Source organism: Pelmatolapia mariae, linkage group LG5 (genome assembly GCF_036321145.2).
Source record: "Pelmatolapia mariae isolate MD_Pm_ZW linkage group LG5, Pm_UMD_F_2, whole genome shotgun sequence".
NCBI classification, from domain to species: Eukaryota; Metazoa; Chordata; class Actinopteri; order Cichliformes; family Cichlidae; genus Pelmatolapia; species Pelmatolapia mariae.
Window position 1 is genome coordinate 26,958,390 of NC_086231.1, and position 22,520 is coordinate 26,980,909.

The 22,520-nt window shown below is 40.1% G+C and overlaps 2 protein-coding genes across 2 annotated transcripts; both read right to left on the minus strand.

Annotated features, from left to right (window-relative positions):
- Nucleotides 1–4,434: 4,434 nt before the first annotated feature.
- On the minus strand, nt 4,435–13,461 carry dcaf12 (DDB1 and CUL4 associated factor 12). The gene is made up of 9 exons (XM_063474532.1): nt 13,084–13,461; nt 11,106–11,396; nt 10,573–10,851; nt 8,367–8,427; nt 8,011–8,204; nt 7,427–7,492; nt 7,094–7,256; nt 5,596–5,774; nt 4,435–5,481 (listed from the first exon to the last, which is right to left on the minus strand). Exons 1-9 carry the CDS (start codon nt 13,141–13,143, stop codon nt 5,323–5,325), a joined length of 1,452 nt encoding a protein of 483 aa, XP_063330602.1. The 5' UTR covers nt 13,144–13,461; the 3' UTR covers nt 4,435–5,322.
- A 900-nt stretch (nt 13,462–14,361) lies between these two features.
- ubap1 (ubiquitin associated protein 1) lies at nt 14,362–21,678 on the minus strand. The gene is made up of 7 exons (XM_063474533.1): nt 21,519–21,678; nt 19,719–19,765; nt 19,476–19,600; nt 18,446–19,288; nt 17,715–17,873; nt 17,085–17,186; nt 14,362–16,927 (listed from the first exon to the last, which is right to left on the minus strand). The coding sequence occupies exons 2-7, from the start codon at nt 19,756–19,758 to the stop codon at nt 16,787–16,789; spliced, it is 1,410 nt and encodes a 469-aa protein (XP_063330603.1). The 5' UTR covers nt 19,759–19,765; nt 21,519–21,678; the 3' UTR covers nt 14,362–16,786.
- Between the last annotated feature and the right edge of the window lie 842 nt (nt 21,679–22,520).

Below are 22,520 nucleotides of genomic sequence, written 5' to 3' on the forward strand. Positions count from 1 at the left end.
CCCTTTAACGGCACAGAAATTTGAGAGGAAAATATTTAAATGAATCACACAACCCTTATTTACTGGTTTGCTGCACACTGCCTAACACTCAGTTTAACGCTGAAAGAAGGAGACGTTACTTTGTTTGTGATATTCGTCAAAGCTTGAGAGTTCATTTCTTTTTAATGAGAGGGGGAATGTTATCAGAGTGCGTAATTGTGACAGGCTGATAGCTGTGAACGCAGTGCTAAACCTTTGCTCTGTCCTGTAACACTTCACCCAGTCCTCACGCTGAGTGTTTACAGCTGTCTCCCTTTCTGCCCTTCATTAATAATACCCGTAGGTTACTTTAGCCTGTTTACTTTAGTTCTCGCCTACTTTAGTTCAGAATTAAAACGTGCATGCATGTCTCACAAAGAGCAATTTACATATACTCTGTTGTTGTTGTTGTTGTTTGCTTTTTTTTTTTTTACTTCTCTCTGTCACACCCATAAATACCATGAATCCTTCAAAATATAGCAAATATGGCAAAGTTTGACTGTGTTAGTGTGTTGGATTATTGTATCACTCTTAAAATATGCAAAATCTACTTCATAAGTTCCATCAGCCTCACACAGCCTGCAGAAAAACAAGAGCATTGTGTATTTACGCACAGTAACAGTATTTTCGTTAACACACGGGGGCTCAGGATCTGAGGGTAAATAATCCCCCCATATGAACATGTCCATTCTTCATTGGTGACTCTCTCAAGTTCCTTCTGATTTGACGGTCTTCTGGCATGGACCTTGGTCTTCAGTTCATCACACGTATTCCTTCTTTCTTGACAAGATTCCTAGTTCCAGACTGACTAAAGCATCTCCACACCATAATACTCCCACGGTTGTGTTTCACTGTGGGGACTGTGGGCACTGTGGTGTTCTTTGGGTTGCGTGCGTCCCCTTCTTTCTCTAAACATCAGCAGCATTTCTTTGGCCAAAGGACACACTTCCAGTATGCATAATCTTTCTCTAGGTTGACCTTAGCATACTTGAGTCTGGTTTTAAGGTGTCTCACCTGCAGAAGTGGAGGTTTTCTTGGTCTGCAACCTCGTAGTCCAGTCCTGTGCAGTGTTCTAGTGATGGTTTTCCTTAAAGCTACAATGCCTGACTTGGCTAAGTGACTCTGGAGTAAAGGTAAGAAAGATGCTAAAACTTGAAGTAAAACTTAATGTAAAGTGAATAACTGGAATAAATGTCAAATATATATAGGAGCCTTTATTTCACAATCATAGCCAACAAATGAATAACCATTAGTGGCTCCTTTTAACTTTGTTTTTAATTTAGCTTTACTGTCTTGATGGAATTAACCATAGATGCACAATCATGATAACAATGGCAAACCATTGCCATACCTACCTGGACCATAGAGCGGTTGCTGCTGCTTCTTCAGTGGTGAAAAATAACTGTTTTGGCTTGGCTGGAGTCTGCTGGAGTATAAAACTGTGAAAATGAAAACTGTTGAATGTTGGAAAAACTGAAAAGCCAGCGCTCATGTATGAGGATTCTATAAAGCTTCGCCGATACTTCCAGGGTTAAGAGTCAAGTTACAGGAATAAGAACAAGACAGCCATACTTGAGGCTTCTCTTGAACATTATAGTGAAATCTGCACAACAATCCAGTCTGGAATGGAATGGAAAACATCCATTTTGCATCATCCTTCATCATCTCTGCCTGCATTACTACATGTTTTTATTTAACCACCAACTGCAACCTAGATAATGTCCTTGAACACTATCACAAGCAAACAAGTCTCTAACAGCTGACAAGAGTGCCACCTGGTGTGGTTCTTTGATGCTGTCGCCCATCGTTTTCTAGGTGTGACATTATTTCAATCAGAGATGCTCTTCTGCATACACTTTCCTGTTCTTGTATTTTCTTCATTTGCCATTTATCATGCCACAGAAATAGGATGAGTAAACACTAATGCATGTATTTCATAATAAAATCAAGGTAAATGATTAAAGTGAGTCTTTTCTTGAATTTTTATTTTCTAATAAAGGTGATTTATTCTTGAATGAAACCACTAGCACCCTTATCTATCTGTATCATCTTAACAGAGGGAGTCACGTTCAGTAAAGCTCAGTTTAACTTGTTCGACTTTTCTTGCTTATTGCTATCAACATGATCAGCATGACTGGTTGACATAGCTTTAAGCAAATACATCATATGACTGAACTTTCTTATACACTTAACACATTATGCAGAGAGGCAGAGATATGTGGAAATATGATTAACTGTGTTTAGTGATCTCCCCACCCTTTGTTCACAAGGATGAAGAAACATGTTGGGGGTTATAGAGGAAATTAAAAGAACAAAATAAAAGTGTAATGGAAGGGTAGAAGGGCAAAAGAGGGTGAAGAAAGGAATAAAACGTAGAGGGGGAAAAACAACAATCCCTTATGAGTAAGCTGTAGGCAAGAGTGGGAAGGAAAAACTTACATTTTTCAAAGAAAACAAAAGAAAACAAAGGGAGACAGGATGAAGAAGAGAGGGGAAAAGGGTTAATAAAGGAGTGGAGGAGGATGGGAGGAAGGAGAAGAAGAGAAAGGGTAAATGGAGGGAGAGGGTGGAGGAAGAGGAGGCTACTCTTGTCCAGACTGAGCTGAAGAAGCAGCAAAGTGCTGCTTATCATTTTCAAGCACAGTTCTTGTGGATCTTTTGTCTGTGCTTCAACATTTTTTATCTTCACGCTCTTTCTTCTTTCAGCTTTTTTTTATATTGCTCTTACTTTCGTTGCTTTGTGCATGTCTTTATATCTCTGTTGTACTTTTTTACAGATGGCTTATAACTCCTGCTTCCTCCTCTCCATTTCTCCAAGTGTACACTGAGCATCTTTAAGTGTTTATACCCATCCTCGCTTCTCCTCCTGCATTTCAGTGTTTCTGTCTTGTACTTTGTTATACAGTCCTTGGATCCTTCAGGTGTTCTTTCTGTTCCTTGATTTCAATGTTTTTGTCCTCAACTTCTTTGTAAAATACTTGCAAATCTGTATTTTCCTTCTTAAAATCTTGGATATTTTGCATCTTTGCATATCTTCCTGTTGTTCCTAGCATGTCTGTAGGTGCAGTGCTTCATTAATCATTACTTGCAACTCTTCGGGTTTTTTTCTTTCTTGGAGCTTGCACTGCATTTCTTTCTGTTTTGCTTCATTTCTGCTCTTCAAGCTTGTGTTGCATATCCTCTATAACTGCTTGGTCCTGTTGGTTCTTCTCCCCAAAACTCATGAGGAGTTCATTGAGAATTCAGGTTTTACATTTCAGTTTCTATCACAAGTTATCCTTTTTGCGTCTTGTGCTGGCACAAACAAGTTACTAAATATTGTCACTAAATCTCATGATGAGTTCTGATCGTTTTTATCTTTAACTTGTTTTGCTGCAGTAAGTGACCTTTCTGCACCCTTTATGTCAAGAGGAAATCCTCTGGGTACTTATGTCAAGTACAACCACCCCCCCCCCCCCCCCCAAAAAAAAACACAAAAGCACATTACATCAATATACATCCTATTTTGTATTATTTATTCATTTTAAAGATTTAATAGCTTGTTTTCCCGAAATGTTTATATCTTACAATATCCTCAAATTCAGCCATTTGTAAAAACATTCATGAGGTGTGTGTATATATTTAAAAAAAAAAAAAAAAAAAGGGGGGGGGGGCATCACCAAGTAGACACATCAATCCACACACTTTCTCAGACATGTACATAAAAATGTATGCAATTGTCCTTATGTATTTTACACATACATATACACGTTTATATATAAAATACACTTCAAAAGTGTTGGTTATTTGTTCAATTGGTCGTAATTAGGATTTTCTTTTTTTTTTGTCAATCATTATCATGAAAACTGGAGAAAAGTTCCATGTAGAACAGGAAAACTATGATTGCCTGTGGCAGTCTTTCACAGAAAGACTTGAAGGCAAAAACTCAACTCAAGCCTACCCTGCCTCTACCAAACAAAAAAAAGAAGAAGAGCAGATTCACCCGCTCCTCAGTACAAAAAAAATGAGAGGAAATAAAAGTTTTACAACTGACAACAAGTGTATGTGCCTGCAGCATTTAACTCCAGGGTATAGCCCAAATTCTCATTAGCTTTCCTTGCATCCTCATAGCTGGACGGCTGAGAAGACCAAACTGAGCTACTACACAGCTTCTTCCCAGTTCCTCGAGGAGCCCGAGAATCACATGAAGTTTGAGTTCACTCATTAAAGGCTCCTCTGTCTATTAATCATCATACTGGATGATATTTAACTCGCTACCAAAACCTATAATCTTAGAGTAAACTCTCTAGTAACACAAGAGTGATTACACGTTAGGATTTGTACAATTTTGATCAAAGGGAGTGGAAACGGGGGGGGGGGGGGGGGGGGGGGGGGAATCAACACACCTTTAAAATAAGCAGATATAAACAAAACAAAACAAAACAAAACAAACAAAAAAAAAAAAAAAAAAAAGGGAAAAATAAATACAAAGCAAATCAGAATATCAGCAGGGATGTGCTGGTCTAATCACACAGTCCAAAAAATTAAATATGCCCTTTTTTTTCCCCCTAACAGAACAACACTGCATTCAGCAAGCTTGAACATATCTCCTTTACATCATCTCAGCGAGGATAAGATGAACACACAATCCCACTTTGATTGGATCCTTCTTTTATACTTCTGACTGGAGAAGTTCTTTGTGATTGTTGTGGGCTGTTCCGACATCAAACAGGTCTCTAGTTCAGTCCATTTAAATTAATAGTCTCTCCAACCCTTCACCCTCTCTCTTATTGCTGTCTGTTTAAAGACATGGTCATTTTTCACAGAGAAAGTGGTAAAATGCCATCTGTATGTACAAAAACAAACCAGCAAAAGACCACAGCCTAATCCCTGCAGGTTGAATGTAAATCTTTTAGACGATGAGAACTTTATTCTTATTGTTTTCCAGAACTCTTCTGACGTCCTCAGTGGCAGACCTTGCAGCAATTGAAAATTAGTAATAGTCTGTACATTTTTATATATATATTTATATTAAAAAAACCCAAAAGAATAACAAATAACAAAAAAAAAAGTAGCTGAAGTGCAAAGGAATCGTTTAAGGAGAAAGAACAGTGGAATGGTGGACAAATATACACAACAATAATACTGAAAGCCGTGATACAATGAAGAAAATATCATGCTCCTGAGTCCAAGTGTGAGCAAAACAGGGTGACAAAAGGTACACCGAAAACAGAGAAGGTTGGAAGTTGAAGAGGGATGGAGGGACTGGATGAGTAAAGATCTGGACGAAGATGTAGTGACAAAGTGATGGGGGAGAACAAGAGGCTAGCTCCACAATCCTGCGTAGTTGCCGTGCAGGCCGGAACAGAGCGGTCCACCTGCTACAAACAGCTTGGTGCCAGAGTCGTCATAGCAGTGGGTGTACACTGCATTGGGGAAGGAATGAATGTCTGAGAAGTAACTCCTCCACGTCTCATCGTGATTCTGAAAGGATTATTAGAGGGTAAGTGGGCAAAGACATTGCACATGTACACCAACTACAGTTTGACTGACCACAGTTCACTGCTTGATTTGGAAAAAAACAAACAAACTGCATACCAGCCAGCCTTTTCCCGTAGTGAGTTTGAGGATGCCATCTCCAGGGCACTTCCGATACCCTCCGTTTGGATTAAAAGGGTTCTCCAGGAATCTCTGAGCCCGGATGTCATAGAAGAGAAGAGAACCTTGGCCAGTACCCACAGTCACGATGTGCTCATAGAAACTCACTGAACGGATGCCTGCACAGACAGAAAGACATGCCAATGTAAAGCTACACAGTCAACATCTACCCTCCCACCGTTTGAGCTTTCCAACTTGTCTGTCTGAATCCTCTGGAACTCTGCATTCATTTCTAACCAGACAGAGTACAACTTTTATATCATGGTGAAAAATACAGTTGTTATGGATATGTTTGACACATTGGAAGGCAATCATAATTTAAACTTCATACTAAGCAAGTATGAAGGTGACTTATATTGTGCCATCAGTTGAAAACTAACTTAAAGGAGAAACCAGTAACACACCCCAGTGGTAGTGGTACCAGGTCAATCTCACACACACAGTCCAAAGATGTGCATGCTAGGTTAACTTGTGATTCTACATTGGCTGCAAGTGAAAATGCAAAGTAAAAATTTTTTTCCCCCCTCGCTGTCGAAGACTAGTGTTAGTTGCATTGACCAACAAGTCTGAGTGTGGAATACCCTCTGCCCTTTTGGCCACCTCTTTCAATTGCAAGGTTTGCAAGTACCTGCCGTCTATTTTATAAACCCAGACAGGTTGCCAGCATACTGCAATCAATCTGAGTCAGTCTGCATCACTGAACGCAACTCATCTGTGACATGTCTCTTTGTAAAAGGGGATTCACCTCAACTGGTTGCTAACTGGTGGTATTCGGGATACCTTTATATATAAAGGCAAGGCTGCTGAGCACTGTCATTTTGTGATTAAAGTGCATTATTACAGTAAATATGTCATTACTTGTGGAGGAATTTATCAATTTCGGTTTTAAATCTGAAGTTCTGGCTCCCCTCTGAGGGCTAGCAGATACAGTGGCTTGCAAAAGTATTCGGCCCCCTTGAACTTTCCCACATTTTGTCACATTACAGCCACAAACATGAATCAATTTTATTGGAATTCCACGTGAAAGACCAATACAAAGTGGTGTACGCGTGAGAAGTGGAACGAAAATCATACGTGATTGTTTGGAATCATGGTCGTGCTGCGGTCTTCAACCTCTTTTTTTCCTAGTGTTACTGTAGCATAAGTGCACAGAATGAAGTGTTGTAGAAATATGTATGTGTGAAAAATAGTTTGTCAAGTACTTTGAGTAAACAGGCTGATAGAATGCTAAATCAAGCTCACGCCACTGTAAATTTATTGCCACCAATATGGAAAATATGTTAAATCACAACTTTACTATTCACAGTGCCAGAATGACATTTTCTACACTTAGTTGTACAACATGCAACATATAAATAACCTCAGTCAGCGTTTTAGATAGCTCAACTAATCTTTGATTGTATTACTGGCTCACTTCAAAAGCCAACAGGTGACTTACCACTTCCTCTCTCTCTTGAACTAACTGACTTGATGCTGTGTGTAGGTTGCCGTGGATCCAGAAAAGAAACATGGGCTTGAGAGCCTACAGCATACACTGACCAGTCCTGTCCATATGCCAGGCACACATTTTCTTTGCAATGAGGCAGCTTGGTGGACAGTATCTAGAGAAACCAACACAGACTGTTAACACTAGGAGAAACTGAATTACAAAATCCTAGCATTATTAGAGAACTATTTATCATTTTGATCGCATATTAAAAATAACTAGCACTTTGTTGGAAAAAAAATTACCAATACATAAAACTATAATTTGTCAATCTATGTATTGTACCTTGCACAAGTTATGCTCAGCTTTCCAGAGGTGGAAATAGCCATCTAAGGAAACAGCACCCAGTTCCTGGAAAAAAGAAAAAGAGGAAATCCAAAAGGAAAAGGCAGGTCATAATTGGCTTAGGTCTAGAAAAACTGACACTCTCCTGAAGGCTTCAGAATTCTAAGAGCTGTCGGTCTTCCTTTCATAAATGACTACCCTGACTTAGCAATAGGTAAAATTGTTTACCGTTTTAGATGCCATTAGATACTGTTTTGAGATGCAATTTGACAAACTCAACCTCAGATTCAAGTTTATTTATTAACCTAAATAACCTTAAAGTCCACAAAGAAAAGAAATTGTTTGGTGATGTGATGCTGAGAGAACAAGATAAATCTATACTACATTTAAAAATTTAGAGCAAAGGCGTTTCATGAAATATTTTTAACTTTTAAGGAAAGATAATTGTTAGGTTAGCTAAAATTATAGCCATTATAAACAATATATAAAAGTTTGGTGCATCCAATCTTTTGTCGTCCTAAAGAGCAAATTCAGCAAAAGGAGACTTTGTTGCACACAACATTAGTCGTGTAGGTGAGTCTTACTTTATGGTTGTTATTGAAGGCCAGAGCACGGACTTTACAGTTGTATGGGTTGGTGTACTCCTTGGGGATGTCCTTGAGGGCACGGTGGGAGATGTGGGCATAGGAGGGCACTGTCTCCTCATTTTGACTCCTCTCAGCCTGGCTCATTACTTCTTCTGTAACCTCCCACAGTCCCATGGAGCCATCTCTGGACCCTACAGATTAAGACACAAACAGAGCTCATGCCTATTATTGCCTAGACTACTGACCTACTACACACACAGACACACACTCCTAGTATGCCCCTACCTGTCACGTCACACAGAGTAAACTGATTAATAGCCATGTTCCCTCCCATGTGAATCGTGCTAACTCACCAGAAACTGCCATGTTGTCACTGATCCATGCTATTGAGAATATCCAGTCATTGTGACCGTCCTGAAAAAAACAACAAAAAACAAACAGCTACAATGTCAAAGATATACAAGCTTGTACGTTTCAGGCTGGATTTCCAAATAAATACTGCTGCAGTATTAGCAAAACATTATTTCAGCATTTCATTCTTCTGTGCCTGAAGAAAAGAGAACCTTAGGGAACCTGCAAGGTCTGAAGCAAAAAGCTCACAGTTAGCATGTCACAATACTCAGGCAGAGGCTGTTAGCATTCAAATACACACTTAAAATTACTTACTAATCAGTGTATAGTGAACTGTATATTGAGCTCAACATTTTTACAGTGCCTTCTGAAAGTATTGTGAGTATACTACGCTCACTTGGCCACCAGTACACCTGTTTAACTGCTTGTTAAGACAAATATCTAATCAACCTCTCACATGACAGCAATGACAGCTGAGTAGTTCAGAAAACCACTGATCTACTGGGATTTTCCCACAAAACCAGCTCTGGGGTTTACTGAGAATGCTCTAAAACAGAGAAAATATCCAGTGAGCAACATTTCTCTGGGTGAAAATAGTTTGCTCATAACAAAATAAAATTGCCACACTGCTTCAACCTGATTAGAAAAAAAAATTGAAGAAGAAAAGAAAAACAAATAAAACATTGCCTAGTCTTATACGTTTTGGTTTCTGCTATAACATTCAGATGCAGATGGAAAAATTAGAATTTTCTAGTAAAGAACAAGCATGAATCCATCCAGCCTTGTATGAATGCTTTCGGGTGCTGGTGATCGTATTATTGTGGTGTTGAATATTTTTTTGCCACTCTTTGGGCCCCTTAGTACCAATTAAGCATTGTTTAAATGCAACATCCTATCCGAGTACTGTTGCCGACCTTTTATGACCACAGTGTGGCCATCAGCTGATGGCTGCTTCCAGCAGAATAATGTGCCATGCCCCAAAGCTCAAATCATCTCACATTGGTTTCTTAAACATAACAATGAGTTCACTGTACTAAAACGGATTGAGATCTGATGACTGTGGAGGCACAGTCATCAGATCTCAATCCAATAGAGCACCTTTGGGATGTGGTGGATCAGCAGATTCGCATCATGTCAATATGCACAGCAAGGATCTGTAAGGAATATTTCTAGCACATAGTTGAACTCGTGCCTCAAAGAAATAAAGCAGTTCTGAAGGCAAAAACGGGACCCAACCTAGCAGTGCTTCACAAAAAGTAGCACATTACTAGTTGTCAGTATCCTGGCACTGCATACCATCAGTCACTGTGCCAAAGGAAACATGACAAACTGACAATAGCAATTGTGCAGCAGACATGATAATTGTGCTGCAATTAACAATGAAGAGACAATGATCAGTGTAGTGACAAGATATATTTTTCATTTTGTTAAATAGCTCACTATACATTTCTCTACATACAACTGCCTGTATATGAAGTATTTAATCAGTAAATTGTTTTGGTCTTACATAAGTTGTAACATGTTATGTTGGCTTCATGTTTTAAAAAGATATGATGATCAGACAGACTGTCACTTCATTAGACTATATTCATTCATTCAGACATTGTAACACAACTCTATATAGTTTTAATGGCCAAAACAAAAATGTCCATTAAAGTTCTAACCATTTTCCTCACCATTTCTTTAGAATCTACATCTGTAGCTTAATGACTGCTATGACATGCCTGCCAATCAACACAGAAAACCATCTGTCAACACAATCCCAGACCTACTTGATTTATTGACATCTCAAAAGACACTACGTGATCGCACCTCTGCAATCTTGGAAACAAGTACGAATGAGCAGAGTGGTATTACAGAACGTTGGATTTAAAAGGGAAGCTTAATGCAATTATGTGTTTCCAATGAACCTTTTATTTTACAGTGACTTCACTCCATTTGTGTGGAGAGGGTACCATGCAGAGTGGAGCAGACATGGAGAAGGAAAACAGCATTACTGTCATTACAATGACTACTCATTATACTACTGAATAAGTGGAATTAAAGCATCCCAGCAATTTTGAATGCCTAAAATCCCTAGAACTGTTTAATGAATGTTGTCTGGTACATGGAAAGTTTGATATAATTTCTAAAGCAGGAAAAAGCGGATTAATCACTATTATCAATAACCAAATGTCAGGAAACAACCAAACAGTTCAAACTACTTACATCGCCAACACAAACAGGGTCTAGTGTAGGGAGCTGGTAGATGGCCAGGCTGTTAGGATTGTCTCCTCCTGTGGCAAGCAGTGTCCTCGAGGGGTTGAGTTCAATAGCGTGGATCCCACAGCCTTGCTGGTCCAACCGGGTATGGGAGATTTCTGTTAAGTGATAATTGCGACCAGGCACCACTGGACCCACCTCCCCAGAGCCTCCATCACGACACTCCCTGTCTTTCAGCATGGGAATGCGTGTGATCTGTCCTGTCAGTACATCAACTACAAAAAGCTGAAAGTATATGAAGAAAATACAGCTAGTTGGCCAAAAATGTGTGAAGACAATTGAAAAAATTCTGACTAAGCTCACTCAAGAATGTTTACTTGATTTAGAGCTGATTTAAGATCGATCTTTATCTCTTTATAATGAAATTAAATGAAGTCATGTAAACCTACTGATTAAGTGGGATTTCAGGCAAACATTATTATAACATATGGAAAAGCCTAACTAGCTAATACAGATCACAAATAAAAAGGGCATCTTACCGTGTTGCATTTTGTCCCACACACCACCTGCCGATGATTGAGCCACTGTGAGGCAAACACTTTGTTGAGCCGCCCGAGAGAAAACTCCCTCTCCTTAAGAATGCCGGGGAGCCTGCCGGCTGCAAAGCCACGCAGGCTCCTCTGGAGCCGCAACTCATGCTGTTGTTGAGGTCTGAACTCCCGCCCCCGCAGAGCACATACCACAGAGCGCCGACTGCACCACCACTGCTGGGCATGACGTGAAGAACAAGAAACACGGCTTCGCTTGTGTGGCGCCTGACACCAACCCAGCTGTGAAAAGAGAGGGAAATAAAATCTTAGGATTATTTGCGGAAAAACACAATGTCTTAGTTATTATTATTATTGAATGTGCAATTTTGGAGACTGATTTATAAAAACGAAGCGATTACTATTACCAACACAAAACAAATGAGATTTGAATTTATGTGAATTTCAGACTTTTTCGTGCCTATTTCAATGTCTCAGCTGCTGAGCCATACCCATCTATCTCCCACATGACTGTGGACACAGCTTGTACACAGAGACTTGAGAGAATTATCAGAGCATTTACATTTGTACATCTCGAGTAGTTGAGCTGGCTGTCTAAAACGTTTGGGTTTTTGTGGGGTCTAATGACAAACTGTAATATCACTGATGATAAACACTTTTCCAAAAGGGTTTTGATCAAGTCATGCTTGTGTGGTGTTTGTCCATTAATACATTCATTTAACTTTTGCAACAATTAGTGGCTTTCCTGTCCAATGAATACTAAACTCTGGCCATATGATTAAAGCTCTATCCACATTTTACAGTTTATAACCTCAGCGCTTAAAATGTTAAATAAACAGAAACAGAATCGGACTCATACTGTGTGCGATAGCTTTGGGGCATTTCAGAGCCTGAATATGCGCTAATATGTAAACATATGGAGGCACAGGGTCCCCAGGACATCATTCTCACTGCTATTAAGTACACACTAGTGGCAAATCAGACTACTTAAAAAAATAAATCATCTCATTTTCCATCCAATACAATTACAAATGTTGATTATTAATTCTCTCACACTATAGCAAACCAATTATAAGCCGGATCACAGGTCTTGAACAATGGAAGAAAAAACACTCAGTATTTATGATTTTGTATGTCAAAGGAACCCATTGTGCCATGCTGTTTTTTTTTTTCGTTATTTCTTGTACTGTTTGAACATTTTGCCAGTTTTGTTCAATGCTGGAAAACTATTCTGACAATCTGACTCAAATCTACCGATAACGGTGGCTCCATGGGCCTGAGAGGTGCACTAGAAGCAGGTCGTGATTACTGTGACCAGTCTCACACTTTCTGGTTCAGGTCAAACACGTTTTTTTCTGATGTGCTGGACTCAGTACTGGCTATTTTGGCATGCCTACTCGATACGATATTTCATCTGTCGACAAACGTCCAATTCGGGGCGTGGACGCAACCAATCTACGGTTAGTCCGTACATACGGGAAATGGCTAGTCAGCTTAACAGTTAACGTTTCAGCTAGCGTTAGCTGTATAGCTATCTATGCCTGATAACACTACTCAGCTATTTATAAGATCAAATCTGCTTTTATTGTTGATCGGAAGGTGACGAGAGACGGCCCTATTAGAGAAAAGGACTGCCAGCAGTATCCAGCCAAATCTGATAAAGAGAATAATAGCACAAATAACGTGGCTAACATTAGCTGTCAGATTGACAACGGACTGCCGTTGGCTAACGATATAAGCGGGTACTTTCAAATCGAAATATATTATATGTTATTTTAAACAATACAGAATTGTTGCTGTTCGTTGCATGCTTTTCCCATATAGCGAAGCTGTTAAATGTTATAATGTAAGTAAAAATCTGTCATAACATCTTATATCAGCTAAATCTGGCTAACTCACTGCTAATTAGCATCCCAACATAACAGTTTAGCTAGCTAGCTAATATGGACCCGCACCGGTTTCCGCCTACCTGTTGTTGGTCCTTGGGCTCTCCTGCCTTCCTTTTCCTGCTAACTGTTTTCCTCGCCATAATCTGACACACACAGTTCCCTCACCCACATGGAGGGTAAAAGTGACGCTGGACACTGGATCATATAATGGCGATGTCTATTTTGTTCCTTGGCCCTCAAAGGCAGCGTCCAGCGACGAGGAAAGGCGATCACATACGGGTGAGGTTCGTTAAATCGCAAACCAAAATTATCCCCGAATGTCCTCAGATAGCGTACTTGCTCGCCTCTCAAAAATCTCTACACTCAGTCCGTGTAAACTATTCACTGCCGAGCTAGTAGCTTGCTCTTTTTCCTTGTCAGGTCGCGTCAGCGGCAACGGCGAAGGCAGCGCGCAGCCGCACTGAAATTAAACATCAACAAAAACAAGGTCGTACGTGAACGTCAAACGTGCTCGTTCACGTTAAACTGCGTGGTACCATTGACCCGATCGTGTGACGTCAGAGCTGTCGTTTGACACACTAGATTACTACTGTATTTTCGTTAAGTTGTTTTTAATATGGGTATTTTCACATTGATTTAAATTTATATTCAATATATGTTCAATTATTATGTTCAATAATATACAGCTGATATCTATAACTATTTAATTTAGTTGAAATAGCTATTAATAGTTTGTTGAGACATATTCTGTTTGCTCACAGATGGTATTTCTAAACATTTTACACATTCTTATGACAGAGACAGTGGTGTAGGGTGGATTGTTCTCCAGTTGGAGTTGGCTATCTACCCTTCAAATGCCAACGCATCCCTGGGAAAGAAATCAACCCCCGAGTTGCTCCTGTTGGTGGACAAACACCCTATATGTGTGTGAGTGTGTGAATGTAAAGCCCTTTGTAGAGCCCCAAAAGGATCTGTACAACGTTAAAAGGCACTGTATAGAAGCAGACAATTCACCATTACAGGCGGCTTACTGGATTTTTCCGAAGTTGACTTATTGTTGGCATGAGCACCCAAGTATGGAATCACAAAGCTGATAAGCACTTTAACTCATTGAACAGGACTCTAGTCTTGTCAGTTTTTATACCTTGATAAATGCAGGCAGGATACGTTTGGCCTCTCTGCTGTTGTATACTCTGCTGACTAGGCGTCAGAGTTGGATGTTTCCAGTTGCTAGTGACAATACCAATTCTCTGTATTTACTCTGTCTCTTCCTCTAAACAGAGAGAATATAAATATAGACATAAATGTTTCCAAACCTGAGAAAAAGAAAAAAGAAAAAAGCCATCTCACCACTCAAAGGATGTGCACATTTAATCATTTCCAAATGATAATGAGGAAACTGAACATTTTCTGAATCACATTGTAGGACTTTGGGAAAGACACTTAGCCACCATTTATTATAATATTAAAATATTTCAATGTTCATTAGATGGAGACTGATCATTGATGGAGATTTAAATATATAAATGCTTAAGTATGATCGCCTAAATGAGAAACCAGTTGCGCTTCATCCTTGCACAACTCCGATGTTAGAATGAAAGCAAAGGTCAATTGGAAGTTCAGATTAGATTTTTCTCTATAATCTCTCCAGGGTGTGGGGCTGTCAGAGAAGAGGCAAGTGGACACCAGCTTTACCTATAATTAACAAAGCCACGCGAAAGTCAAGTACGGACACTATAATACCACTTGTGTGTTTGTATGTCTTCTTTAGCTTGGTAAATAGAAAGGAAGGCAATTAAAAGTTAAAAATAAAAAACTGAAACTTACTTGTTGACATTTCAGTTTCAAAAGGCTGGATGATGACGTGACGCCTTGCTGAAACCAATAATGCAAAGTTTTAACCACCCCACTTCTCCAAAATAAACCCTGTAGGGTAAATTTGTAATGTGTGTCAATAGAGGCAACACTTTGGGAATTCACTGCAAACGTGTTCATCTTTGTGGTTTGAATGGTACCGTGTATTTTTCAGACATTTGTCACTAATATCTTCAATCAAATGGGTAAAATAATTTCCCTACTGGCAAAATAAACCAAAAAAACAAACCAAACAGACTGATGGTTAGAAGTGGTCTCCTCTCATTTGAGCTAGTCCGAGCAAAGTTTCAGTTCTTTGAGTCACCCTTCGCTTACATTAAGCCCTTAATTGTTACCATGCATTTCACAATCCCCATCAAACCAGACACTTTTTTAATACCGAACTCAGCAGGTCCATTACCACGTATATAAAAGATAAAACAGGATTTCTTTTAAACAATTTCAACCCAACTGACATCGTGGAAAATGTTTTTGACTTTTTCATTTAAATGTTCCATTTAAGACTATGGAGATGTCGACCAAACTAAAATCTGAATGAACACATATCTTACTCGTAGGGAAAAAACAGTGAACCAAGAAACAAAGTATTGTTTGCGTTTGTGGTATGAAATCCAAAAAGCAAACAAACAAAAAAAAACAGTGTGTGAATGACAGAAATCACTAAAATCAAAGCTTTTCCGGTAAAATTTCCAGCAAGGCCAGCAGACCATTTCTCCTCTCCCAAAAATCACTTGAGGCTCAAAGTGCCAAGTCAAAAGTCAAACAATATGAAATGACTCTATTGCACTGTGACGTGGCTGCAAAAGCAACCCTCACATTTCTGTCTTTCTTTAAACTCCCCCCCACTGTTTTCCAGTGAAAGTTAAAACCATCACTTTTGCAAGTTAACATATCTTACATTATTATATCAACCTCTTTATTTTTAAATCAAAGTGTCAGTGTTCTATTTTAAATAAGTTGATAATTATGAAAGGTGTGTGCCCGTGCGGTATGTGACACATCAGTGCCAATACACCATGGGATATTTCTCAATTTCTTACACCTCTCCTACTCCTTCAAGCAGGCTTTCCAGTGCAGGTCAAAGAGCACAATGGGGCAGTAGTACTCTTGTGTTCATACTTATGATGACAAATGATCTATTAATGCAATTCCTAAAACAGAAAGCAAAGAAACTGAATTTGAAACCAACATGAAAAGTGCCCAAAATGAACTGTAAAAACCAACAAGAATGAGTGAAAGCATAAAGTAGAACAGAAACAGGTGTGGGCACACCAGCACAGAGGTCACTCCTTGTGAGTCAGTTCTCTGTCTGTGCTTTTTCCCCCTCTCTTTTGTTTTTATTTGTTAATGTAAAACTGTTCTGTTTGAAGAAAGCGTCCACAAGCCCACCTATCCCCTCCACTGTCTACTAGGTCTGCTGTGAGCAGTGGAAGATGGCAGCTTATTTTTTTTTTTTAGAGATTCTAAAGTTCAAACTGGTCATTCGTGGATGCACCCAGAGTTTGTCACCAGCTCCTCCTCATTCGGCTTTGCGTTTAGTTTAGTTTTTTGTTTTTTGCCTGCAGTCAGATAAACACTTCCAAGTGGAAGCAAATCAGAATGGCATCAACATGCCACAGCTCAGTCATTCCTCCTATTCATGAATATCCTAGCAGTACCAAATCCTGGAACACCCTCAAGAAGCATGGTTACAGTTTAACCTCCTCCACTCTAGGCACAGTCATTAAGAAGTGCTGACACACAATGCGGTTTAGCACAGAGAGAAATACAACAGTCTCCCAGCAGTCCCTTCCACAGCCAAGGCAAGGACAGGGCATGGTATGATAGGGCGGGTGGAAGGAAAGGGGCTGTTGGGTGGTAGCGGGAGGCATGCCCTGGGTAGAGCTTTGGTTAGCCGACTGGCTAGGCTCAGCTAGCCGTGGCACGAGCCATCAGGTCCTCCAAAGCCTTGTCCTGATCGTTGTTGTGGACTAGCAGCACCTCTTTGATGGTGTCCCGCTCAAATCCCATTTCACCAAATCTTGACATCAGCTCAAGAAACTGCAATGCCTAGGAAGAGTGAAAAATATGTTGAAATTACATTGTTGTTGTTCTTATTGTATTCTACGACCTTTTTAGCCTCTCAGGCTAGAATTTGAGACATTTAAAAATGATCCACTGACAGTTTTTCCTCATCTTTTTGAGATGTATAGTTGGTCGTACAAACCTTTTCTTCTGAGCACTGGTACATCTCTAAACATTCCTCCACTGCACTTTCATCAAAGCCACGTTCACACAGACGACCGTGGACAAACAGATAGTCCAGTACCTTGGACAGACAATAAGTAAATGTTTATTATGTGTGAAGTAAAACAAAAACTAATTCAAATACGCACATAAAAGACAACTTTAATAGCAATGTGGTACTAATAGGTTTTGTAAGGTTTTACAGTGAACCGAAATAACGTCATATTAAAGTTCTTACTCTGTAATTTCTGCTCTGTGAGCCTATCATCTCACATTACTGAGTCACAATTCTACCTCATTACTCACAAACTTCACCAGGTCAATGTAGATCACTTATACCAGTTATACCACATTTACTCATAATTTTCATAATCATGTAACCATGGACAAGCATGGTATCATTGTTTTAAGTATTTCATACTAGCTGCACACAACCTGATCTATTGCCTTAACTTTTCACAAAAAGAGTGAATGCAGTGCAAAACATTCATTTTAATGCTTCACTGTGCACACTGACAAAAACATATAGACAAAACAAAGTGCTAAGCATCAGGCAGCAAATAGGTTATGAATCCAAATTTGTGCACGTTGGAGTAGGAGGGAGTCACACCTGCTCCACGTTCTGCCCTTGTCTTTGCATGGCCCGCAGGACACCTTCATAAGAGTAGCCCATGCCCACAAGCGTCTCCACACACTGACGCTCGCTGGGAGTCATGCTGAGGAGGGCTCCACCACACGGTAGACCAGCAGATCCTGACCCTGGAATGGCCTAATGGCGGTGGAGGCAAAAACATGAATATCAATACAGCTCAAAGAACTGTTTTTAACCATCCCTTGATATGCACTTTTAATATTTTTATGTATCAAACATGTCGAGTCTTCATGAAGGGGAATGTATGTTTTCTACTTGCACAGTCAGCCCGCACGCAGTGTACGGTTTTGGGACCAGAGACAAAACAAAGTTTGGGCATTTTTTTAATTTTGCAGTTTTTTTTTTAATATGGCACAGAAGCATTGAAATTCTGTAACATGATAAGTTAACATCTAAAGTGCATGGTAGACTATTTAATATGTAATGGATAAAATCCCTAAGGCACCTAAAGCGAAAAGAATTTCCTGTAGAGCCATATTATTATTATTATTATTTTTAAAAAAAGGAAAAAAATAGACTTCACCTTGCATAAAAATAAATAGGAGACTTGCATAGTTTCACTGTTGCAGAGTAGATCTCTGCAGCGTGCTCACAACACTTGCGTATGCTCTTGCCTGGTTAACCAAGTTTCATTATTATAGTGGAAGTTGCAGCTGAAGTGTTCAATGTGTACACTGAATTATACTCACAGGCTTTGGTGTACCACTCTTGGTGTGGCTGGCTAGCTCAGGAGCAACAATAACCTGGGCCTTGGGCATGGTTGGTGGGCTGCCATTGGGCAGGTTCTGTCGGGGAGCAGGAACGGTGGTGGGGAGAGGAGTGTACCTCAGTGGTTCTGGGTCACCAGAATCAGAGAGCTTGGGGAAAGTCAGAGAGCGAATGTTACAAGGGCGATCGTCTGTGTCAAATGCTGCTCTTCCAGGATGCCCAACTCTGTCCATGTCTAGCAAGGCAACCAACCCGTTGGGTTTGTGGGCAAAGCCTGGTTTGGATGAGAGGCTGGTGTTGATGCTGGGTGGGGATGGGCTGTTTCCACGTGATGTTGGCCCTAGCTGAGAAATCTCTGGTGGGGAAACAGAAGGAGGATGCTGAGGCTGAGGTTGAGCTTGAGGTTGAGGCTGACTCTGGAGGATGTTTCTCAGTTCCTCCTTATCGTCTAAAGTTTTGAGTTCCAGCTTGTCAAAGGGATCCTCTTCCCGCTCAAAATCAGCTAAATTGAGGCTGTGTAGCTGAGGAGTGCTGGGTTGGGTGTTCCGGTGGTCAAAGCTTGGAGCAGGCAGTGGAGTGAGGATGGCATTATGGCTCAGCCCTGCAAGAACAGGGTTCAGCGCTGGTGGTGGAAGGTCCTGGTCCTCTGCAGCAGACTGGGGTTTCTTTCCTCCACCACCATCAACCTCCTGGGCCTTGGCCAAATGCTTCCTGCTCTCTGCCTCCTGCTTGGCTGCAGCCTCTTCTGCTCTGGCTTCTGCCGCTCTGGCCTCAGCCAGTTCTGCCCCCCAGCGCACACTACGTTTCTCGAGAGAAAAGTCATACTGTGGAAAAGAAGATTGATAGGTGTTAAGGGGTGAACAGGACACAAAGTAAAAGAGAAAATATTCTCAATTAATACAGTAAACAACAGTAACACAAATGATTTCCTCGTATCTCATCTTCAACTACCACAAATGATGTGCAGAGCTGCATTTATGCCACAGCTAACATCTGTGGGAAAAAACCCACCTTTGTGTCCGCCAATGCAGAGCCAAAGTCTGGCAGAGAGAAACCAACAGGCAGACCCACTTTGGCTGGACAAAGGAATTTATCATTTATCTTGAAGGGAACATCATCAAGATAGCTGATGGGTCCTGTGCACATTAAAAAACAAGGAGAAAGTAAGTATACTTTAGAGGAAACACACTACATATAAAGGCACCAACAGAGCTAACAGTAAAACAACAGTAAGTACTGAAAATAAGTCCTTGCCATTGTTGTATGCATCTGAGCCAGACTTCCTCGCAGCCATTTAGAGTCTGAAAACAGAAATAAGCACGCTGGTTAGCGGTCAGTGAGAGTACCATTATTTTTTTTGATTTTTTTAGTGATAAAAGAGAGCAAAGGGTTATAAGCTATAGGCTAGCATATTTTAAAATGTTGCGCCACTATGAAACCAGCACAAAGTAGACTTCCACAGCCTTTCTTCCACCAGTTTGCCAACAGGTGTAACATTTTGTCTAATATGGGATATTTGCACTAAAATATGTTGTTCTGAGAAAAGCCTATTTGACATGTCTTATTAAAAAACAAGAGAAATAACATGTCATCATATTGCAGTGCAAATCCTTTTAAATTAGAAATAGCTTCATTTGCCTTTGTGCATTATGTTGCCCAGCATCTTCAAGTTATATAATCCTGTTATTTGGTAATGCTGTGCAACAGTGCCTGACATTATGAACACAGACGTTACTGTTTTCAAATCTGCGAAACAGAGAACTTTGATCTGCGTGCTGGTGTGCAGACCAGCTTCCAGCAGAAAATATTTTGAAGCCGATTTAATTAACTTTGAAGTGCTCTGTGTTTTTAAACGAAAGAGCATTTCAGATTTCCTCAGGCTAAAGTGGACATAAACACTGTATCACCTGGTTTACTGACACACTAGGATAATTTACCTGGCATCTCCTGAATAAATGAAAATGAACACCCAACTCTACAGATGTTTACATGTTTTAGTTCCGTGTCACTTCCAAACAACTGAGACAAATCAATCATGATCACAAGACATCTCGTGATTGGGGTGCATCTATTTTATCAGATGTCTTAAGTGCGAAGACGTTAGCTTCGTAGCGTAGCGCCACAATAATTGGTAGGGTGCAGTAGTTGGTGATAACGTTATATAACAAAACACCGAGTCAATTGGTCCTCTATCTACTTTAACAAATGATCTTATAACTATTTCCTTCTGGCTCTGGTATAATGTTTCTGCTTCAAACCACGATTAGAGTTAAAACATATTAGATATTATAAATCACACGATTATAGTCATCTATAATATCGCAGACAGCGGTGGCTGACTCATGAAGGTAAATAAGTTTGAGTAACTTAACTGCGAAGTTAAAACGAGAACGAAAGCACCGCGATAACAGTCGAAAACACATTTTCAGTCAGCGATGAGTTAAACCAGACTATTGCAATAGTCCCAGTTTACACGTATGTGTTATAAAATATTCCCCCAAGTACGATATATTCGTAAGCTAGTGGCAATGAAGTTATGATTGCCTTAGCTTCAAGCTAAGCCAGTCTACACTCTTAGGGTACTTCCAGCTCAGCGCACTAACAGTTTCACAGTTACGGTGATAGTTAAACAAGCCAGCGTCGGGTATAGCAGTAGTTTACTTGACATTTTAGGACTCTAAAAGCCAAATTATTTAACTCGCTGACAGTCACCACTAGATAGTGGCTAACTATCTTGGTGGAATGTCATTAAACCTTCTTTCGGCGGCTCCCTTATTTACACGGGGTCGCCACGACGGAAGATTCGCATATTTTGATTTGGCAGACACTAGATGCCCTTTGTGACGCATCCCAAAAGAGATGCGTAGCTGCACCTCGACTCGAACCATATAACCGTCGGACGTTAGGCGAATATGTAAACCACTATTCATGCTAATAAGCTTAGCTTCGCCAGTGGCCTGTTTGTTATGTGGCCGGACAGGACAGGCTGCTGCCTGTGCTGCCACCGCCCCTGACATTAAACCGAGCTCACAGAAACGAACATGCCGCTCTCACCAGTATCTGCTCCGTCTTGTTCTTTCAAAATCCAAACGACGCCTTATAGCGCTGCCACTCCAATTTAAGCTAATCTCCGATTCGGTTTTATTTATACTGAAACCTCTTTCCTGCTTCAGCGTAGGTCGCCATCTTGATTTGTCAACCTCCCCTCCACTGGTTCCTGTCTGACGTCACTCGGATGCACGGCACAACGGCAGGCACGCGAACACAAAATCTGTTGATTTAAACTACACAAAATGAGTATTTTAATAAACAGTCACAGCCGGGTTATAGAATAATAATGTTGAGTGGTTGCTATATTATCGCAGTGCTTATTTGACGTATGGCTATAGAAAGATTAAATATCAACTCAAGTGAATGCCGCCCTGCAATGTTGTTAAGTGGTTTTCGATACTTATACTGCTGTAAACAACTTCCTGGTCTATATTCTGTCAAACATATCTCTCATTTATTGACATCGAGTCATTTTTAACTCCTATCACAGGACGGAAGCTGTTATCAGTGACTTTTGTATATTCTGTATATTTGTTGTGCATTGACAATCACTTTTTTAGCCAGTGATCACTTTTTGGCATGGCCCCCCTACATTGTCTCACTACTAATGATAAAGTCAACTCTACAAAAACTAAGATTTTTTTTGTTGTTGTTTTTAATCAGTAAATCTGGTTCTATTATTTAAGCATTTTTATTATTTAAGTTTGCCAGTAAAGACAGAGTAACACTAAATGAAATGAAAAGCACACTTTTCATAAGATGAGTGATCTTCTAGATCAGGGCTGTCAAACATTAGGCCTGGGGGCCGGGAAAGACTCCAGTCCGGCCCACTGGTCAGCTTTGTGAAGGGGATCATCCATTTTGGACTATTAACTGTATTTTCAGAGCTTTTATTACTTTTCCTACCGATGAAGACCTCCACCATAGTCATTCCTACTATGCCAATGAAAATCAAGTAATAGATAAACAATTAAAGGATATTAGATGTTTTTTCAATATCATCTA

Coding starts and splice junctions, on each gene's coding strand:
- dcaf12 (XM_063474532.1), bottom strand. CDS start 13,143: ATGGCGAGGAAAACAGTTAGCAGGAAAAGGAAGGCAGGAGAGCCCAAG. Junction 8,428..10,572: donor ACCCTGTTTGTGTTGGCGAT/GTAAGTAGTTTG, acceptor TGTTTTTTTCAG/GACGGTCACAATGACTGGAT. Junction 7,257..7,426: donor CTGAGCATAACTTGTGCAAG/GTACAATACATA, acceptor TGGTTTCTCTAG/ATACTGTCCACCAAGCTGCC.
- ubap1 (XM_063474533.1), bottom strand. CDS start 19,758: ATGGCTGCGAGGAAGTCTGGCTCAGATGCATACAACAATG. Junction 19,289..19,475: donor CTGCATTGGCGGACACAAAG/GTGGGTTTTTTC, acceptor TCTTTTCCACAG/TATGACTTTTCTCTCGAGAA. Junction 17,187..17,714: donor AAGGGCAGAACGTGGAGCAG/GTGTGACTCCCT, acceptor TGTCTGTCCAAG/GTACTGGACTATCTGTTTGT.